At 37.2% G+C, this 16,282-nt stretch overlaps 1 protein-coding gene across 2 annotated transcripts in view; it reads left to right on the plus strand.

Moving 5' to 3' along the window:
• Positions 1 to 361: 361 nt before the first annotated feature.
• The window catches only part of LOC143848127 (RNA-binding (RRM/RBD/RNP motifs) family protein), an 18,979-nt gene continuing 3,058 nt past the window's right edge, over positions 362 to 16,282 (plus strand). Inside the window, exons 1-12 of one of the 2 annotated variants that reach the window (XM_077356958.1) lie at positions 362 to 507; positions 731 to 896; positions 1,003 to 1,092; positions 4,171 to 4,236; positions 10,162 to 10,227; positions 10,398 to 10,483; positions 10,600 to 10,645; positions 11,727 to 11,781; positions 14,816 to 14,892; positions 15,126 to 15,261; positions 15,375 to 15,505; positions 15,582 to 15,686. In XM_077356958.1, the coding sequence (XP_077213073.1) occupies positions 879 to 896; positions 1,003 to 1,092; positions 4,171 to 4,236; positions 10,162 to 10,227; positions 10,398 to 10,483; positions 10,600 to 10,645; positions 11,727 to 11,781; positions 14,816 to 14,892; positions 15,126 to 15,261; positions 15,375 to 15,505; positions 15,582 to 15,686 (876 nt within the window). In that variant the 5' untranslated portion in view covers positions 362 to 507; positions 731 to 878. Of the gene's footprint in view, positions 508 to 581; positions 897 to 1,002; positions 1,093 to 4,170; positions 4,237 to 10,161; positions 10,228 to 10,397; positions 10,484 to 10,599; positions 10,646 to 11,726; positions 11,782 to 14,815; positions 14,893 to 15,125; positions 15,262 to 15,374; positions 15,506 to 15,581; positions 15,687 to 16,282 lie in introns of those variants that run through there. The other variant, XM_077356959.1, reaches the window with a different exon arrangement.

Below are 16,282 nucleotides of genomic sequence, written 5' to 3' on the forward strand. Positions count from 1 at the left end.
TAAGATTTAATATAAGAAATATTTTGAGGGTATATAGTAAAAGGACTTCGGATTATGATTATCCATCAGATTTTTTTGCCATGTCTTGATCATGATCTGAAATTTTTTGGATCTTATGAAGAAGATCCAAAACATGTCCATGGATCCTTCTAACGTGCCTAGATCCTGTCTATTAAGGTACCATTGACACCCCTAGTCCGATGGAACAGATAAGGGATTTGATTGGATATTTGGATCGTGACTAAGACATAGGTGGTTCGGATCCGAAGTGGGGCCGCCGTCTTATCCAAGCTGCCATATTTTCAAGTTAGATGTGGTACCAGATAATTTGGTGAACCGCGCGGATCACAAAGCTGGTGCGTGTGCAAATGAGTTATTCTATAAATAGAGGAGCCCTAAAGGGATGACCAAAAAAATACACAGGAGGTGGGGTGGCGTCGTGCGAGAGCGATAGCGAGCGAGCGAGAGAAAGAGAACTTTTAGGGTTTTGAATCCGAAAGTAAAAAGGTTAGTGAGTGTGTCTACAAAATGTCAATTTCTTCTTTCCATGTCTCATTTAGGTCTTTGATCGAACACCCTACAAGGAAAAAAAAAAGAAAAAGAAAAGAGGGAGAACATAGATTCTCTGATTCGTAGTCAATGAAATGTAATTGATGGGTTTTACTTGTCTGCGTGGTTCGTTTTTGATGTTGTTTGTGTGTGTGAGAAAGAGGTGTGTGATCGTGTGCAGGGAGAGAGAGATTTATAGAGGGAGAGCGAGAGGAGAGAGAGAGCGAGAGTGTCAGATTTTCTGATAGAGAAGGAGAGGGGAGTTTCTTTGTTGTACTCGATTTCTTCTTCTTTCAGATTTTCGAGATCAGCGTCATCGTTCGTGTATTATGGAAACGAAGCTCGTGGTTTGTATTCTACCTATTTCTCGTTTCTGCCCTTTTCATTTTGAGCAAGATTTCATATCTTTTTGTTTTGTTTATGGATGATGTTGCTGTTTTGTGGCTGATGCAGGTTCTTGGCATCCCATGGGATGTGGACACCGAGGAGTTACGAGAGTATATGAGCAAGTTTGGGGAGTTGGATGATGCCATTGTAATGAAGGTTTGCATCTACCCTTCTACTCTTGCCTTTTTTTATTTTACTTATTTTGATTTGCACTTCTTGATGTTAACTGCTCATGCATGTTGATGATGGGTCTCTTGCAAATATACCATATATTTTCAATTTTTACATTTTTTTGGTTAACTTATCTCTCCGAAATAAGAGTAGAAGGTTCTGTGAGACCATATCATTTTGGTGCTTTTCACGTGTCATTGTTGCACACAATGACTGATAACATGAGGTAGCTCAGATATAATGTTGTGCAACAGCTTGGGAATGATTGTAAAAAATTATGTTTCATTTTTTGTAACGGAGTCCCGGAACACATTTAGCTTGTTGTGAGACCAGTTTTGGTTAGTAGCATAGTTGCAAGAACTGATTTAGAATAACTGTATAGCTGTTATTCTGAACCATTAAAAAAAAACTTTGAGTTAGTACAAGGATATATGATCCTTTAAATTGCTACACGCCGACACATTTCCTGGGATCCATTCTTGACGTAGCAACCAAGTTCATGTTGAGGCGGTGGGGTTTTCCAGTTAGAAGTCAAGCAAAGTTAGAAATTGTGCTTGAAGCATATCACCCATGGTACCAAGTTTGGAATACCATTGTTCGCTGCCCCCAGCCCCTATTTGTAGCAAGCTATAAATATTGAAGGGATTATGAGGTTAATGGGCTCCAGCCCATATGGGCCCACTACACCTGGTCCATTACCTACCAGTGTATATTAGAACATACTAGAGTTATACAATACACTTGTATACTCAACAATCTCCTCCTTATGTTCTACATATAACACGATCAATAGGTAGATAGTGTGATGTTCAAAACAAAATTGAATCATCCACATCACCAAATGGTCTTTATCATAAAAGATCTGTAGTCCAACGAAAACACGAATTCTTTTATGAACAACCAAGAGTTTTGGATATAACCTAAACTCAACCAAAAGGTAGTTTCACTTACAAGTGAACCCCACTGATCTTAGATGAATTCATTCATGGGGTATGATTCTCATCGAGATCCTAAAAATAAAGTTTCACTCATAAGTAAACTCTATACGTATAAAATTTCACATATAAGTGAACTCTATACTCATACTGCAAGGAAGCATTTAGTCTTCATGACTTTAGAAGATTTACTCAACTAGTAAGTCATCCTCATCAAAGTCAAAATTAAGACAAGCTCCTTTTTTTTCGCCAATCTGTGTGAATTATCACATATGGATTTCATGATAAATGAATCCAATCATTTGCACCAAATATGGATTTCATGATAAATGAATCCAATCATTTGTGTAAAACATAAATTACATACTTTGAAAGTAGTAGTTCTACTTAAAGAACTTAGTACAATCCCTAAAGTATCTAGTTCTACTTGAAGAACTTAGTACAATTCCAAAAATGGCTGAAAAGTATCAGTATCACTCTCAACATAGGCATTATTGTCAATAAAGAACAAATTCAATAATGAGCAAGACCAACACCATCATGGCTTCTTTTGCATTATTAAAGAACTATTTCATCATAATTGTCAAGTTTCACTAAAGAACAAGACCAAAATAGTTTCTTTTGCAGAGAACTATTTCATGTTTCCATAGAATGTAACAGTCATCTTATCTCTAATTGGGTTAAATTAGATCATCTATGTATGGAATGTCCAACCCTTCCCAAAAAGATAACCAAACTTGAGGTAAGTTGTATCATCGATGTATGGAATGTACAAACTTCCTCAAATGAGGGTATATCATCTAAGTATGGAATGATACACAACTTCTGTAACATCAAGGAGAACATATCAAGTGCCTTTCTTTGGGCCATAAGGGAGATTCAAAAATTCAAACTTAACATGGATAATGTAGATTAAGTCCATAGCATGGATAATGTGTAATCTAGGAATAAAATTCCGAACCTCCAAACGATTGAAGTTTGACCATCTCAAAGGGAATTGCAGTCATTTCCATTTTATTTTCAGATTAAAGCACAAATTGGAAAGAGTGCACCTAATTTGCGAAGCGCGAAAGCCAAAGCCAAGAAACCGCGAACCAAATCCAATACCCGAATCCGAGATAGCTAAGATGAAACCCGTAGCAAGAGATTACCACCAAGGTAATAAACCAAACCCAAACAGCTATTGGGGTTTACAGGGGTCAACCAGCAGAAAATCAGCCAAGGCGAAGACCCGATGCGAGGTTTTTCAGATGCGTACCAAGAACCGAAACACGAATATCAGTTTCAAACTTTCAATAAACCCAACTCTCGGCCAAACTGTTTAGCAATCGCTAGAACCGGTTCTAAAAACCACTGTCAAACTATCTTGAACGCTGTTGCCAGATTGCAAGAACCAGACAAGGTGAGATTAACAACAATTTCTCGAACCAGCCAAGGTTCTAGAAATTGTGCTTGAAGCATATCGCCCTTGGTATCAAGTTTGGAATACCATTGTTCGCTGCCCCCAGCCCCTATTTATATCAAGCTATAAATATTGAAGGGATTATGAGGTTAATGGGCTCCAGCCCATATGGGCCCAGTACACCTGGTCCATTACCTACTATTGTATATTAGAACATACTAGAGTTATACAATACACTTGTATACTCAACAGTTCAATCAACAGCGGAAGATGATCTAAGCAAAGGATATGAAAATTTATTGTGAGATTTTAGAGCAACTCACATTTGGAGAGAACTCCAAGAATCAAAGTGAAAAGGCATGCTTTCATTCAATATTTTCAATCATCCAAATCACTCTTATGTTATTTTACTTATAACATATATGTATATATGTGTGTGTGGAGAGAGAGAGAGAGAGAGAGAGAGAGAGAGAGAGAGAGAGAGAGAGAGAGAGAGAGAGAGAGAGAGAGAGAGAGAGAGTTCCATTCATAACAATTTATTTTGCAATCCTCGCTGAAATGTATAAATTTATTTTGTTTTCTACTCATATATAGTGTTGTTTCATGTATTGTGCAATCCTTGCTGGGTGGTTGATGTGTCTACTGATATAGTGTTTAAATTGCTTTATAGACAATGGGCTAAAAGCAACATTTTTTTGTTTTTTCAATTGATATGTGCCACTTTAGGAACGGTCAACTGGTCGATCTCGTGGCTTTGGTTACGTAACTTTCTCAACAGCTGAGGGTGCAAAGGTAAGATTTATTTAAGATATTGCTTAATTTTATTCTTATTGTTTCTTTACATGTATCCTAGAAAATCTATCTAAGTATGAAGATTTGCACATGAAGAATATGGACTATGGATGACTAATGGACTATCTCTGAAGCATGTGTCATGTTGCTCACTTATTGCTAATTCTTGTCCTGGACTATCTCTAAAGCATGTGTCATGTTGCTCACTTATTGCTAATTCTTTTCCTGTTTCATTCATATATTTTTGCATAGGGATGATGGAGTTCAGCTGAATGGTTGCCATAAGTTTTCATGATTCCAATTTTTGTAATTTCTTTTATTTGTTTGTGTAGCAATTTAGATAAATACTTTTTCATGTGAAGCTCCTCTTGCTGCTAGACAAGCTTTCAATTGAGGTATTCTTTTATTTTGAGTGATTAGATTAAGAGGGCCGTTGAAGCATGATATCTGAATATTGCCAATGACTATCTTGTGATGTAGTTGATACACCCATTACCAGGGAAATGAATGCCTTGTTTCCTTCTTTTTCTGTACTGAGCAACAAGGCACTGCATGTTGGAGATGAATGTGGTTTGGTTAATTTGCGTATGATCATGATCATGCACATGGTTCCATCCATAGTTGGCAAAACTCTATTTTAAACGGCGTTATTTTGGAAAAAAAAACGTGTTTTATTGGTGTGCCGTTTAAATACTCCATTTAGAACTTTTACAGTGAAAAAAACTCCGTTTTTTGTGGAAAACGTTTTAAACATGTTTAAAATGCGTTTTTTATTAAATGCTTTTTTGGCCAACTTTCCAATTTTACCCCCACTATATTTGGAAAAATGCCATAATTTTAAACGCATTTTTATGTGTTTCCGTTTGTTTGACTACGTTTTTTTTAAACAATACCGTATTATACTCGAATTTTTCCCATTTTTTTGCCGAATCACGTTTTGCTAACTATGGTTCCATCCAATCTTGACCATTGCTTTTGCCAACTCTTTTGTGGTAGTTGTTCCATGTCTTGCTTCATCTGTGCAAATGTGACTGCATATGTTTGTTTTGTTGCAAAATATTTTTGGTTTTTCCTTTATATTTGCTCACATTCGTCGACTTTATTCCTCATATCTTGTAACACCTTGCTTTTTTGCGGCCTTGCATTATTCAATAGTTGCAGTGATTCTGTTGGTAATTTTATAGTTATATAAGTTACATGTTGTGATCATTGCAGTCAAAACACTCAAAATGGCCTTAGTAACCAACTCTCCTCCTCCCCATCCACATGTGCCCCTCTGCAATTGACTAGTGACTCGAACAAAATAGATATTAGCTTAAATGTATTTGTTTATTGATATTAGTTAATTTTCTTGGTTAGTACCACTGAATATATATGTTTAGTCTGGTACATGTATTTGTTATTATAATTGCATTTTGTATCTTTACATATTAATTTATGTATCCTATCCTAGCATATGGTCATGACCAACTATATTCGGCATCTAGGCATATGTTGTGTGTTGAGCAAGCTGATGCATTTGTATCAAGATTTCTAGCACTTGTACAGTTGTACGAGTGGGGACCTTCCCTGTCTCCTTTCGGCATATCAGGATAGTGGCCAACAACAAGGCAGATGGGTTAGCCCGAGCGGGGGTTGCTAGGCCCCGCTTGGATATTATTTATTTTCTTCCCCCTTGAATCTGAGCATAGTTATCTTCTTGTATTTGTTCTTTCTTCTCTCTGGTTCTGACCATCTTGATCGTGGTTGTATTTTCTCTTCTTTCTTTCTATTTGTAATAAAATTCCTTACTATTTAAAAAAGAAGAAGGAAAAAGTCCACAAATTAGATTCACTGTCGAGGATTTCACCTCCGAGATATTCTTTTTTGGGGATCGGATGGGGTATCAATCAGACACCTCAAAATCCAATTTGCATCGATATTGCATGATACATATAGTTGATACACCTGTTACACTTCTGATGTTCCTAGAAAAAAATACAAAAAACTATACAAAAATTTTAAATCATAATTACCAAAAAAACTAAGGAAAAACTATAAATGATTAAAAAAAATGATGAAATTGGTAGTGCACACGCTAAGCGATTAATGTCTAGCTAGTTTTTATCATTTTAAAGAGGAAATTTTGAAAGAAATTGAATAAAAGAATATAGATCTAGCATACTGCTGCATATAGCCAAAAAACAGACCACAAGTATAGATCTATTCTTATTTAGGCACTAGAAACCTAATCAGTTGTAAGAAAAAAAGAAAAGAAAAGAACTTTGACCTCCAAAACAAACAAAAAAATGCCCACATTCAGTTGTTGGATGATTCAATTTGTGAATCGAAGGATCAAGGATTTGAGGAAAGAGTTCCCAAAACCCCATCTGGGAACTTTTCGAATGACTTGAAAATTGGGAAAGATGGGGTTTAGGCATGTTTTTAAATTTCCACTGAAGCCGACACAAAATGACTGGAATATTTCTAATTCCATCGCCAACAAAACAATACCGAAATTGAAACGCATATGCTTTGTTTGGTTGCTAGTAAAAAAAAATCCATTGGATTTTTGTGGGAGAATTAGTGGTGACATCAGCTTTTCCTTGGAAGTCTCCCATGTAATTTTCTAGCGAATGGTGCTCTCTCTCTCTTCCCTCTCTCTCCGCTCATAATGACACCCTTGTCTAATAAATGCTTGTCCCCTTACTTGTCTCCTCCCTTATTCCACAAAAATCCAATGGAATTGTGATTTACTAGCAACCATACGAAGTAAGGAAAGAGGTCCCACATGATAAGTAAAAATTTTGCGTTTTTGGTACTTTCTGCACCAGCCCAACCCAACCCAATCCGAACCAATTGGGACTGATTTGGAAAATTGGGTTTGATGGGTGGGATTAGGGTTCAGAGATAAGGCCATGTCAAGTTGCTAGGATTTTTTTTCATGATAAATTGGTATCTCCAAGTGGTGATAAGGGGGTAGGGTAATGAGAGAAGGATAGGTGATTTGAGAGGGCTTAATTGAGAAGAGCCTGAGAAGTGGCTAAAAGTGAGGAAAAAGTAAATCCAATTTTGAGTACAGTTTTTTGTTTCCTGAGTTTTAGCCACTTATCATCACTTATGCTTCGTTTGGTTGCTAGTAAATCACAATTCCATTGGATTTTTGTGGAATAAGGGAGGCAAGGGATTGGACAAGCATTTATTAGACAATGGTGTCATTATGAGTGGAGAGAGTGGGAAGAGAGAGAAAGAGCACCATTCCCTAGAAAATTACATGGGAGACTTCCAAGGAAAAACTGATGTCACCACTAATTCTCCCACAAAAATCCAGTGGATTTTTTTTTACTAGCAACCAAACAAAGTACTGAAACCGAAACCGTAAGCGCATTTGTGATATACTATATGAGTATGTATTACATAATTATATTTATACGAAATGTGGTGTAGGTATCATGCATGAACATTTATATAAATTAGATGTGAAATGTGGTACGTATTGAATTTTTAGACATGCGTGATGGCAGTGCATGTCACGGGCTCGATGTTATTAAACCATTATAATTGGTTGTCTTGCATATATGATGGTTTCTAAGCGTGTATTTGTGCTTATTCTAGCATTTCCTAAAGTTTGATTTTAAAATTCTATCATTTGCATATGTTTCCACACGTTTCTGTGATTTTACTGGATTTCCACTGAAATTTCCAGCAGAAATCGAAATATTTCTGTTTCCTTGACGAAAAAACCGAAACCAAAACTGAAATTTAAAACCTTGGTTTTAGCAATCTCATGTTCGTCATTTTGGTCACCTAACACATGCAATATGCATGCAGTGTATTGGAACATATCATTCCATACATATTTCCATTGGATGGTATGCATAAAGAGACAATATGAGAGTGCAAATCATACACTCGTGTGTAACAAGTCTTTGCTCAAAATCTAGACATCATGTAGCCCTGAGGCATAGATGTATGTCTCTCCAAAAATGAGGTGTAAGTCTCAGTTAAAATCTGCCTTTTTTTTGGCTGGAGGCCAAATTCTTGCACCTCAAGGCAAGGTTGACACCTTTCGCCTCGAGGCATGATTCTTTAAATATTGTGCTCAGGCTTTACTTCCTATCTGTGTTGCATGGATTCGGATTCATGTGTCGCGATCTGGCACAGATTCGAGGCGTCGGATTCGGCAAACCCCCAAAAGTAGGATTCATGGATTTAGTAATTTTTATTAAATAAAATTTAAAGTTTAAAATTTAAAATTTAAGTATATATGTGTGTGTGTGTATTCATGAAAATTTTGAAGGTGATGGGTTGAGATGTTTGGGCTTTTATCAAGAGATTCGAAGGGGAAAGGGGTTGATGTCCAAGGGTGGAGTGTCAAGGCACTAAGGTTTTTATTGAGGATGGGTTGTTCTTTTATTTAAAAAAATTAAGAAGAAAATATGCTTAAAGGAAAAAATATAGGGCATTCGCATTTTAAAAGAGACAACGATGTGTCTAATTCGCTTGGAAAAACAACATTCGTGTGGGACACAGCTATGAGTCTACGACAAGAATCGGGACGTCTCTCACGCGAATCCATGTCTGATTCGCGTGTCGAAAGATCTCAACACGGGTTCGGCATGGGGGGCTAAGAATCCATGCAATACAGCTTCCTATTCTTTATCTTATAGGTACAAGGTGTACATATCAAGGAATCACAATTCTTTTTCTTTTTTCAATTTTTTTTATAACTTTCTAATTTTTTCTAGGAAGGAATTGATGGTAATTACAAAAGGTTCATGTAACCAATTATTTCGTGTAAATTCTTTTCCATAATATTCAACTGTATTAGAAAGAAATTATCTTCATGGACACACCGATTGAATAGGTGTCACTCACGTACTCAAATGAACTCTTCAGGACTGTTGTATCTTGGTTCATAGTTTCATACTATGGTCTATAGGTCATGCCTGCAATTATCTCCACTCTTGGGTGATGTCCATAGGTGCCATCCTTTCCAATTTATTGCACAATTTTCATTTTCAACTCATCATTAAGGTGAACCTTTTGTATCATGCCTACTTGGTTAAAAACTAGTGTATTGAAGCACATGGGTGTTCTGATCACTCCTCATTGAGGATGTGATGTGCAAAAGGAGGTGTAATTTTTTAGTTAGAGCAAATGATACAAGTGTGTTTATCATAGTATTATACTCTTTGCTATCGCAACCAAGAGTGATCTATGAAAGATATCAATATTAACTGAATGTAACTTGTTTTGGACCTTTTGCTCTATTATTATTTTTGTTTCTAATGGTGTTAATGTAGATATTTCAATTACCTGCCTTATGATCATCTCAGCTCTTGATGATCTTTCTGTCACAATAAGTTTTATGGCCAAATTGGATTTTGAGTGTTGAATAGCATTTCCTTGGTTAATCATATTAGACATGGACGACATTTGCTTGTATGTTTCTTGGCAAGAAAGAATATTGATCACTATATTCTGGAAGGGTGAATTTTCCACTTCACCTTTCTTTATTTTACCATAGTTTGTCTGTTGTGATGGTGGTTTATATAATATAAACAGCTCTACCAGGCTCCATATCGTATGCAAGGGAACACAATTTCTACTGGTTATTTGTCCCAACTGGCATCGTTCTTCCTACAATCTGCCTGTATTATCTTGGGTTCAATGCGATGAAATCTATTTTTAGAATATTTGGTGCCCAGAGTGATATGGGGTGATAGGTGCCGATCGGTACTCCGGTTATCTGGTTAATAAAATATGTTGCTTTAAAATGTTTCTGAAATATGTGCTTGAAGGTTTTTTTTTCTTTTCCAAGTGCAAGAGAGACAGGCTCTTTCCATTTTTAAGTCTCATCGACTAGATACAAATTTCCAGTTCTGGGATATCCAATATGTAACATATTAGTTCCTTCATCTTAAAGTGTTTTTGTTTTTACAGAATGCACTTGAAAGTGAGCATATTCTTGGCAGTAGAGTGCTGGAAGTGAAAGTAGCAACACCCAAGGTAGTGTAATTTTAAATTATGGCAGTGGCGTGTCTCCATCTTTTCTTTAGCCATTTGGGTAAAATATATCTCACTGTGGAAGCCCTTACCATGTATATTTGAGTGCATTCTAAAATAACGTTAAAATCTCATTTCATCAAAAGTTATCAGCTAAATTATATTTTCTACAGGAAGAGATGAGGGCACCCTCAAAGAAAGCTACGAGGATATTTGTTGCCAGAATTCCGCTTACTGTTACCGAAGAAATGTTCCGCAGGTAAATTACGAATTCTATATAGTCGAGAATAAACACATGCTTAGTTGGACTCTGCTCTTTTGACATGGTATTTTCTGTTAAAATATCAACTGAGATGAATGTAATTGTTTTTGCAGTTATTTTGAGACATATGGAGAGATTACAGATTTATACATGCCAAAGGTAAGATAGGATTTACCATTATCGTATTTAGATTTCTGGCAAAAGATTTTCCCGTTATCATACCTAGAAATGACGTTTTAATGTTTTACATGTTTGATTCATTTGTATGTTTTTTTTTTTTTTTAAGGGGTTGGGGGAGGGTGGGGGGGCTTGTATTTTGTATGTTGCCAGTTTAGCTGGAAAAGCATATGCACTTTTCAGCTAAGTTTGTGAAATCAGAAATATACTACTGTAATACTGTTTTTATTTGCCTTTTAAAAGGATACCTGTTAAGAAGTCCTGATCACAACAATTGCTAGTGCAATGGCTAGTTAGCTTTATAGTGATATTGTCTTTTCCTGTCACAGGAGTGAACTCATTCAAAATTCCTCGTGTGTGAGTAGGAATTTTATCCCTTGTACGTATTTGTACTTATAGAGTTCTCGTGGAAATGAAGTGTCTTGGTGCAGACAAGAAAATAGGGGTGGAGAGGGTTTGTTTACACTGCATTTTATTAATAAGATACTTAAAATACCCATTCAAAAGTTAAGATACTTAAAATATTAGAAAAATAAAGGCTGTTATTTGAGATGACTATCCTTAACATTTGAATAATGGTAGTTGAAATGTATTGACTAAATGATGTTGTTTTATCATGCACTTTTGCTATTTTTATTTTATTAATAAGAGATGCTTAAGATAGTAGAAAAATAAAGGCTGTTATCTGAGTTAACTATTCTTCGTGCACATTGATCATAACCCCGCTACAAATGCCGTCACATTTATCAAGGTGTGCAAACACACGTATATAGTAGGGAAACACTCGTGGACATACATAATAGGGGAACACTTAACTGTTCATTGCTGACATCTTACACTTTTATGCACTTGTAACCCTACTTACCCATCATCTTATGGCAGTGCAATGAGATATTTGAGTATGGAATTTCCATGGTGATAGTTGATATGACGAGTTACATATCTGCTAGCATTTTTTTTGTGAGATTTCTTGGTGTACATCTTTCTGGGATGCTAGTATCCAACCTTAAGATATTTTAAAGAGATGGAATTGATTGTTGTAAGATAATTTCCTGTCTTGTAGGAGCAAGGTTCGAAAGAGCATCGTAGGATTGGGTTTATCACTTTCGAAAATGCAGGTCAGAGCATATTAGATATACTTAATGAAATTTGTTTTTGCTTTCGTGTCACTTAGCAATAATTTGTTTCCTTCTCTATTGCTAATGTTACTCAGTAACATAATGAACTGTCGTTTGAATTTGATTGCTTCCATGAACATCCTTCCATTGCTTGTGATGAAAATGAGACCAGTTTTTCTACTCAATATCTACAAACTATCTCATGCCCAAATTCATATATATGAAACACCATGGCAAGACCAAGTTAGTTTTGTGTCATAGACCCTAGGAAGCATTGCATCACACATTGTCAGAGCTCAAGATACCATGTTGAAACTCACTGAGAGAGAGAGGAAATGGTTTGTGTGTGTGTGTGTGTGTGTGTGTGTGTGTGTGTAAAGTGGGTCGTGGGGTTGGGATTGAACCCTAACAATTTTCATTCTCATTTTTTCTGCCTTCTCTCCTTGTCTCTTCTTCTTTCTATCTTTCCAGCTACTTGGATGGTGAGAGGCTCATGCAAGCTCAACATACTCGATAAATTTCATGTCTTTAAGTTACATGCATTTCATGGTGAGAGGCTCATGCTATGTGCACCAAATAGCACAAGAAAGGGAAAATGAAAAAAGGATGTGTTATGAAGAGTATGGGACCCAAGAGCCGGATGGAGAGCTCTCAACAAAGTCTTTCTTCGCGGCAATTAATAGAGGCTCCTCAATTAGTAAAATTTGGAACTCCTTGCCCCCTCTGAGAGTGGTGACCTTTGCATTGACAGTAGCATACATGCGAATGAACACTTGTGATTGACTACAAAAAAGAAAGACCCACTTGGCCAGTAGATGTGTCCTGTGCTTGGAGTTGAAGAAACATTAAATCACTTAATGTTGCATTGCCCATTCTCCTCACAATTATGGGTCAAGGCTATGCGAACCTTTGGAATGCCATGGGTTTGCCCACGCACTATCAGACATGTATTACTACATTGGAGCAATGTCCCCTTTGGGTATGTTGGCAGAATGTTATGGAAAGCAATCCCCTATTGTATTGTCTGGAACATTTGGAAAGAAAAGAATAGGCGCATTTTCGAGGAGCAAAATAGGAGTTTGAGTCAGGCGACATCGGAGATCAAAGTGGAAATTATCTCCTGGGCAAAAACAAAAAAGAGAATCCTTTTTGCCATTAGCGACATCCTACAAAATTGGTGGACAATAATATGGGATAGAGCGATCAAGACTAGGCCCCAGCCCAAATGGAAATCACCCCCTCCGGGTTGGTATAAACTAAATTTCGATGGGAGCTCGATAGGCAAGACTTGTAGGGCTGGGATTGGGGAGTCATCAGGGACGATAAAGGAACAACAATCATGTCTTACTCCGGACCGGCAGGAGAATGTGATGCTAGTGAGGCTGAAGTTAAAGCTCTCCTCTTTGGCTTTCGATGGGCCCATGAGCACGCCCTGAGTCAGCTGATAGTGGAAGGCGATTCAGTCAATGTAGTAAGTTGGGTATCAAGTAAATCTAAGGGTCCTTGAAGAAGGTTCCAAGGTTTGATTGCGGAAATTTTAGACCTTATGACTCTATTGAAGCCAAAGATAGAGCATCGAAGGGGATCTGCAAATGAGGCGGCAGACTCTTTGGCTAAGGAGGGGGTTTTGCCGGAATCTACACTAATAATTGTATCACTATCTTATCCTCCCCTTTAAAAGCATCTTGTTATATGTCTTTGGAAAGCATCTTATGTAATGTAAGTCGTGAGACAACTTGTCCCTGACTAATCCTATTGAAATTAATGAAATGTCAATTTTTTTTAAAAAAAGGATGTGCTACCAAATATGAACCAGATGTTATTTTGATCATCTCATGGTTTGGATGAGTTTCTAGTTCATTGCTGCCATGTTTACTTCATGTATGTCTTGGAATGTTTCTGTGTGATTTAGTTCTCGAATCAACTTTGCAAATATAGATCGAAACTTGAACCCGTGTATAGGTATGAAATTTGAGAAAGCACAACAATTGAAATTGGTGGTCCTTATTGGTATCAGATCTATTTCCATGTTCTGTGCCAAGGTTTCTGTGCTGCTACCTAAAGCAAGATGCATTTTTCCTTGTAAAATTGTTGGGGGAGGAGGGGGTGTGGCTGAATACTACTACACTCAAATTTGATCAACCACCGGAGAATCGACATTTTGAACTAGTATAGGGTGCGACCTATGCCTTTCCTACTACTCCCGTTGCTATCTTTGCTACTGCCCCCGGGTTTTGATTGGGAGCTCCTCCTGTCTTAGCAAAAGTCTATGTAAAAAGGACTTCTTCCACAAGAGCACAGAACAAGAGTTAGAAATAAGGGAAAACGGTTCCTACACACATGTGTAGATAAGTTATCTACACACTAGCTTAAAATACAGTGGGGGCCACATTATTTGGGTGATCCAAACCATTCATTTTTAAGGCCCTCTCATAGATAGGGTGTCCACAAAAAATCAGATCCATAGGATCATCCTAACCATTCGAACTTTGGAGGCAAAAAATGAACTAATTTGTGAAGGTTTAAAGACATCCATTTTACCTCCACAAATCGTAGGGTTGGGATGATCCTATGGATCTGATTTTTTGTAGACACCCTATCTATGTGAGGGCCTTTAAAATGGATGGCTTGGATCACCCAAACAATGTGGGCCCCCACTGTATTTTAAGCTAGTGTGTAGAGAACTCTCTACACATATGTGTAGGAACCGCTTTCTCTAGAAATAATTATATTACTTATTATTATTCTATTTATTGTAGCAAAATCTTTCATAATTGGATTTCGAGTGATCAGTTCCCTTGCGTGAAAGTTGTGCTAATAGGGACCCTATGCCGCCCCTTCTAAGTAAAGTACATGAGAGGGTGGCTTTGCTAGTGAATTATCACTGAGTACTTTTTGTTATTATTTTTCAGATGCTTCTTGGAATGAATTTAAGATGATTAATCTATCGTATGTGTTGCCTTATTTTTTGTCCGTTTATTTCTTGTTTTTTTATTGATGTTGATTGAAATTCTGATCCGTTTCTATGTCACAGATGCTGTGGACACCTTGATGGAAGAAACTCATGAATTGGGAGGCTCTACTGTAGTTGTTGACCGAGCAACTCCAAAGGCAACACACCACCACACTATTTTTCCCCCGTTCTATGGAATCATGCTTTTCATATGAAATTGATCTAAATCCATGAGTTGGATTTGTTTGGAAAAAAAATTCCACAAGTTATCTGTGGGATACATAGTTGTTTCTGTTGATGTTTGTAACGGGCACATGAATGTGCTTTGAGCTTTGATGAGCCAAATATGTTGGTTAGTTGAGACCTGAATTAGGCTTTGTTATGATGTCAGGGTGAAGACTTCAAACAGCCAAGCAGAGTAGCGCAGGGTGGCTATGGTGCATACAATGCTTATATTACGGCAGCAACTCGGTATGCAGCTCTGGGTGTTCCTACACTTTATGACCATCCAGGCTCGGCTTATGGGAGTAAGTTTTCTGATGTAATTTTTTAAGTTTATCATATAGTTATGTCAATATTCAAAAATAAAATAAAATCATACAATTATGTCGATCATATTTTCCTGCTTTTGGTGCTGTAGGGGTCTCTGAACCGACTCGTGGAATGGGAAAAAAGATATTTGTCGGAAGGCTTCCACAGGAGGCAAATGTTCAAGATCTGCGCCAATATTTTGGCAGATTTGGCCGTATTTTAGATGCTTATATTCCTAAGGTAAATCATGGATATATTTTCTTAGAAGAAAATTTGTGGACAAACGATTGATACATGGCTTACTTCATTGAATCAGGATCCGAAGAAAACTGGCCATAGGGGATTTGGTTTTGTAACTTTTGCTGAGGATGGTGTGGCAGAACGTGTATCTCGTAGAGCTCATGAGATCCATGGACAGCAGGTACTAAAACACCTGTATTAGAGTTCTGAATTTCATTATTTAACGTATTACTATGCATTTTTGTCCGAACATCTCAAGGTTGTGCAGATTCCTACCAAGTAGTGCGTAGATTTTTTATTTTTATTTTTTTAACTTTTTGTAAACAATGATTTTTCAGATATATATACTCAACTCAACTCAACTAAGCCTGTGTCCCAAACAATTTGGGGCCGGCTAATGAATCCTTTAGAAAATTCTCATGATTTTCAAATGAGAAATGATAAATGCACCCCTTTTCATCACATGGGACACCCAACTGCAGTGTACGTGGCAATCAAATCCGTTGAATTTTTCTGACGTGAAGTACATCGGCCCCCTCTGCAGTTTGATGGCACATTAAAGGATCAAAGACCTCTTTATTTTGCATGGGCTCTATAATTTCCCTAGCATCAAGAAAGATCTCTTTCGCTTGCAAGATCTCCTTAGCAATTTCAGTGCTATTAGGATGAGGGCAGGTGATAGGCAAAGTAGTTCGTTCGGAGAATAGGCCCATGAGACCGTCAAGCTTCAGCCTCACTCCAATAACTGCCGTCTTGTTTCTAGTCTTGCTCCAGGGG

Source organism: Tasmannia lanceolata, unplaced genomic scaffold, assembly GCF_043159265.1.
Source record: "Tasmannia lanceolata isolate RefF3 unplaced genomic scaffold, GAP_Taslan_0.1 ptg000016l, whole genome shotgun sequence".
In the NCBI taxonomy this organism is placed as follows: domain Eukaryota; kingdom Viridiplantae; phylum Streptophyta; class Magnoliopsida; order Canellales; family Winteraceae; genus Tasmannia; species Tasmannia lanceolata.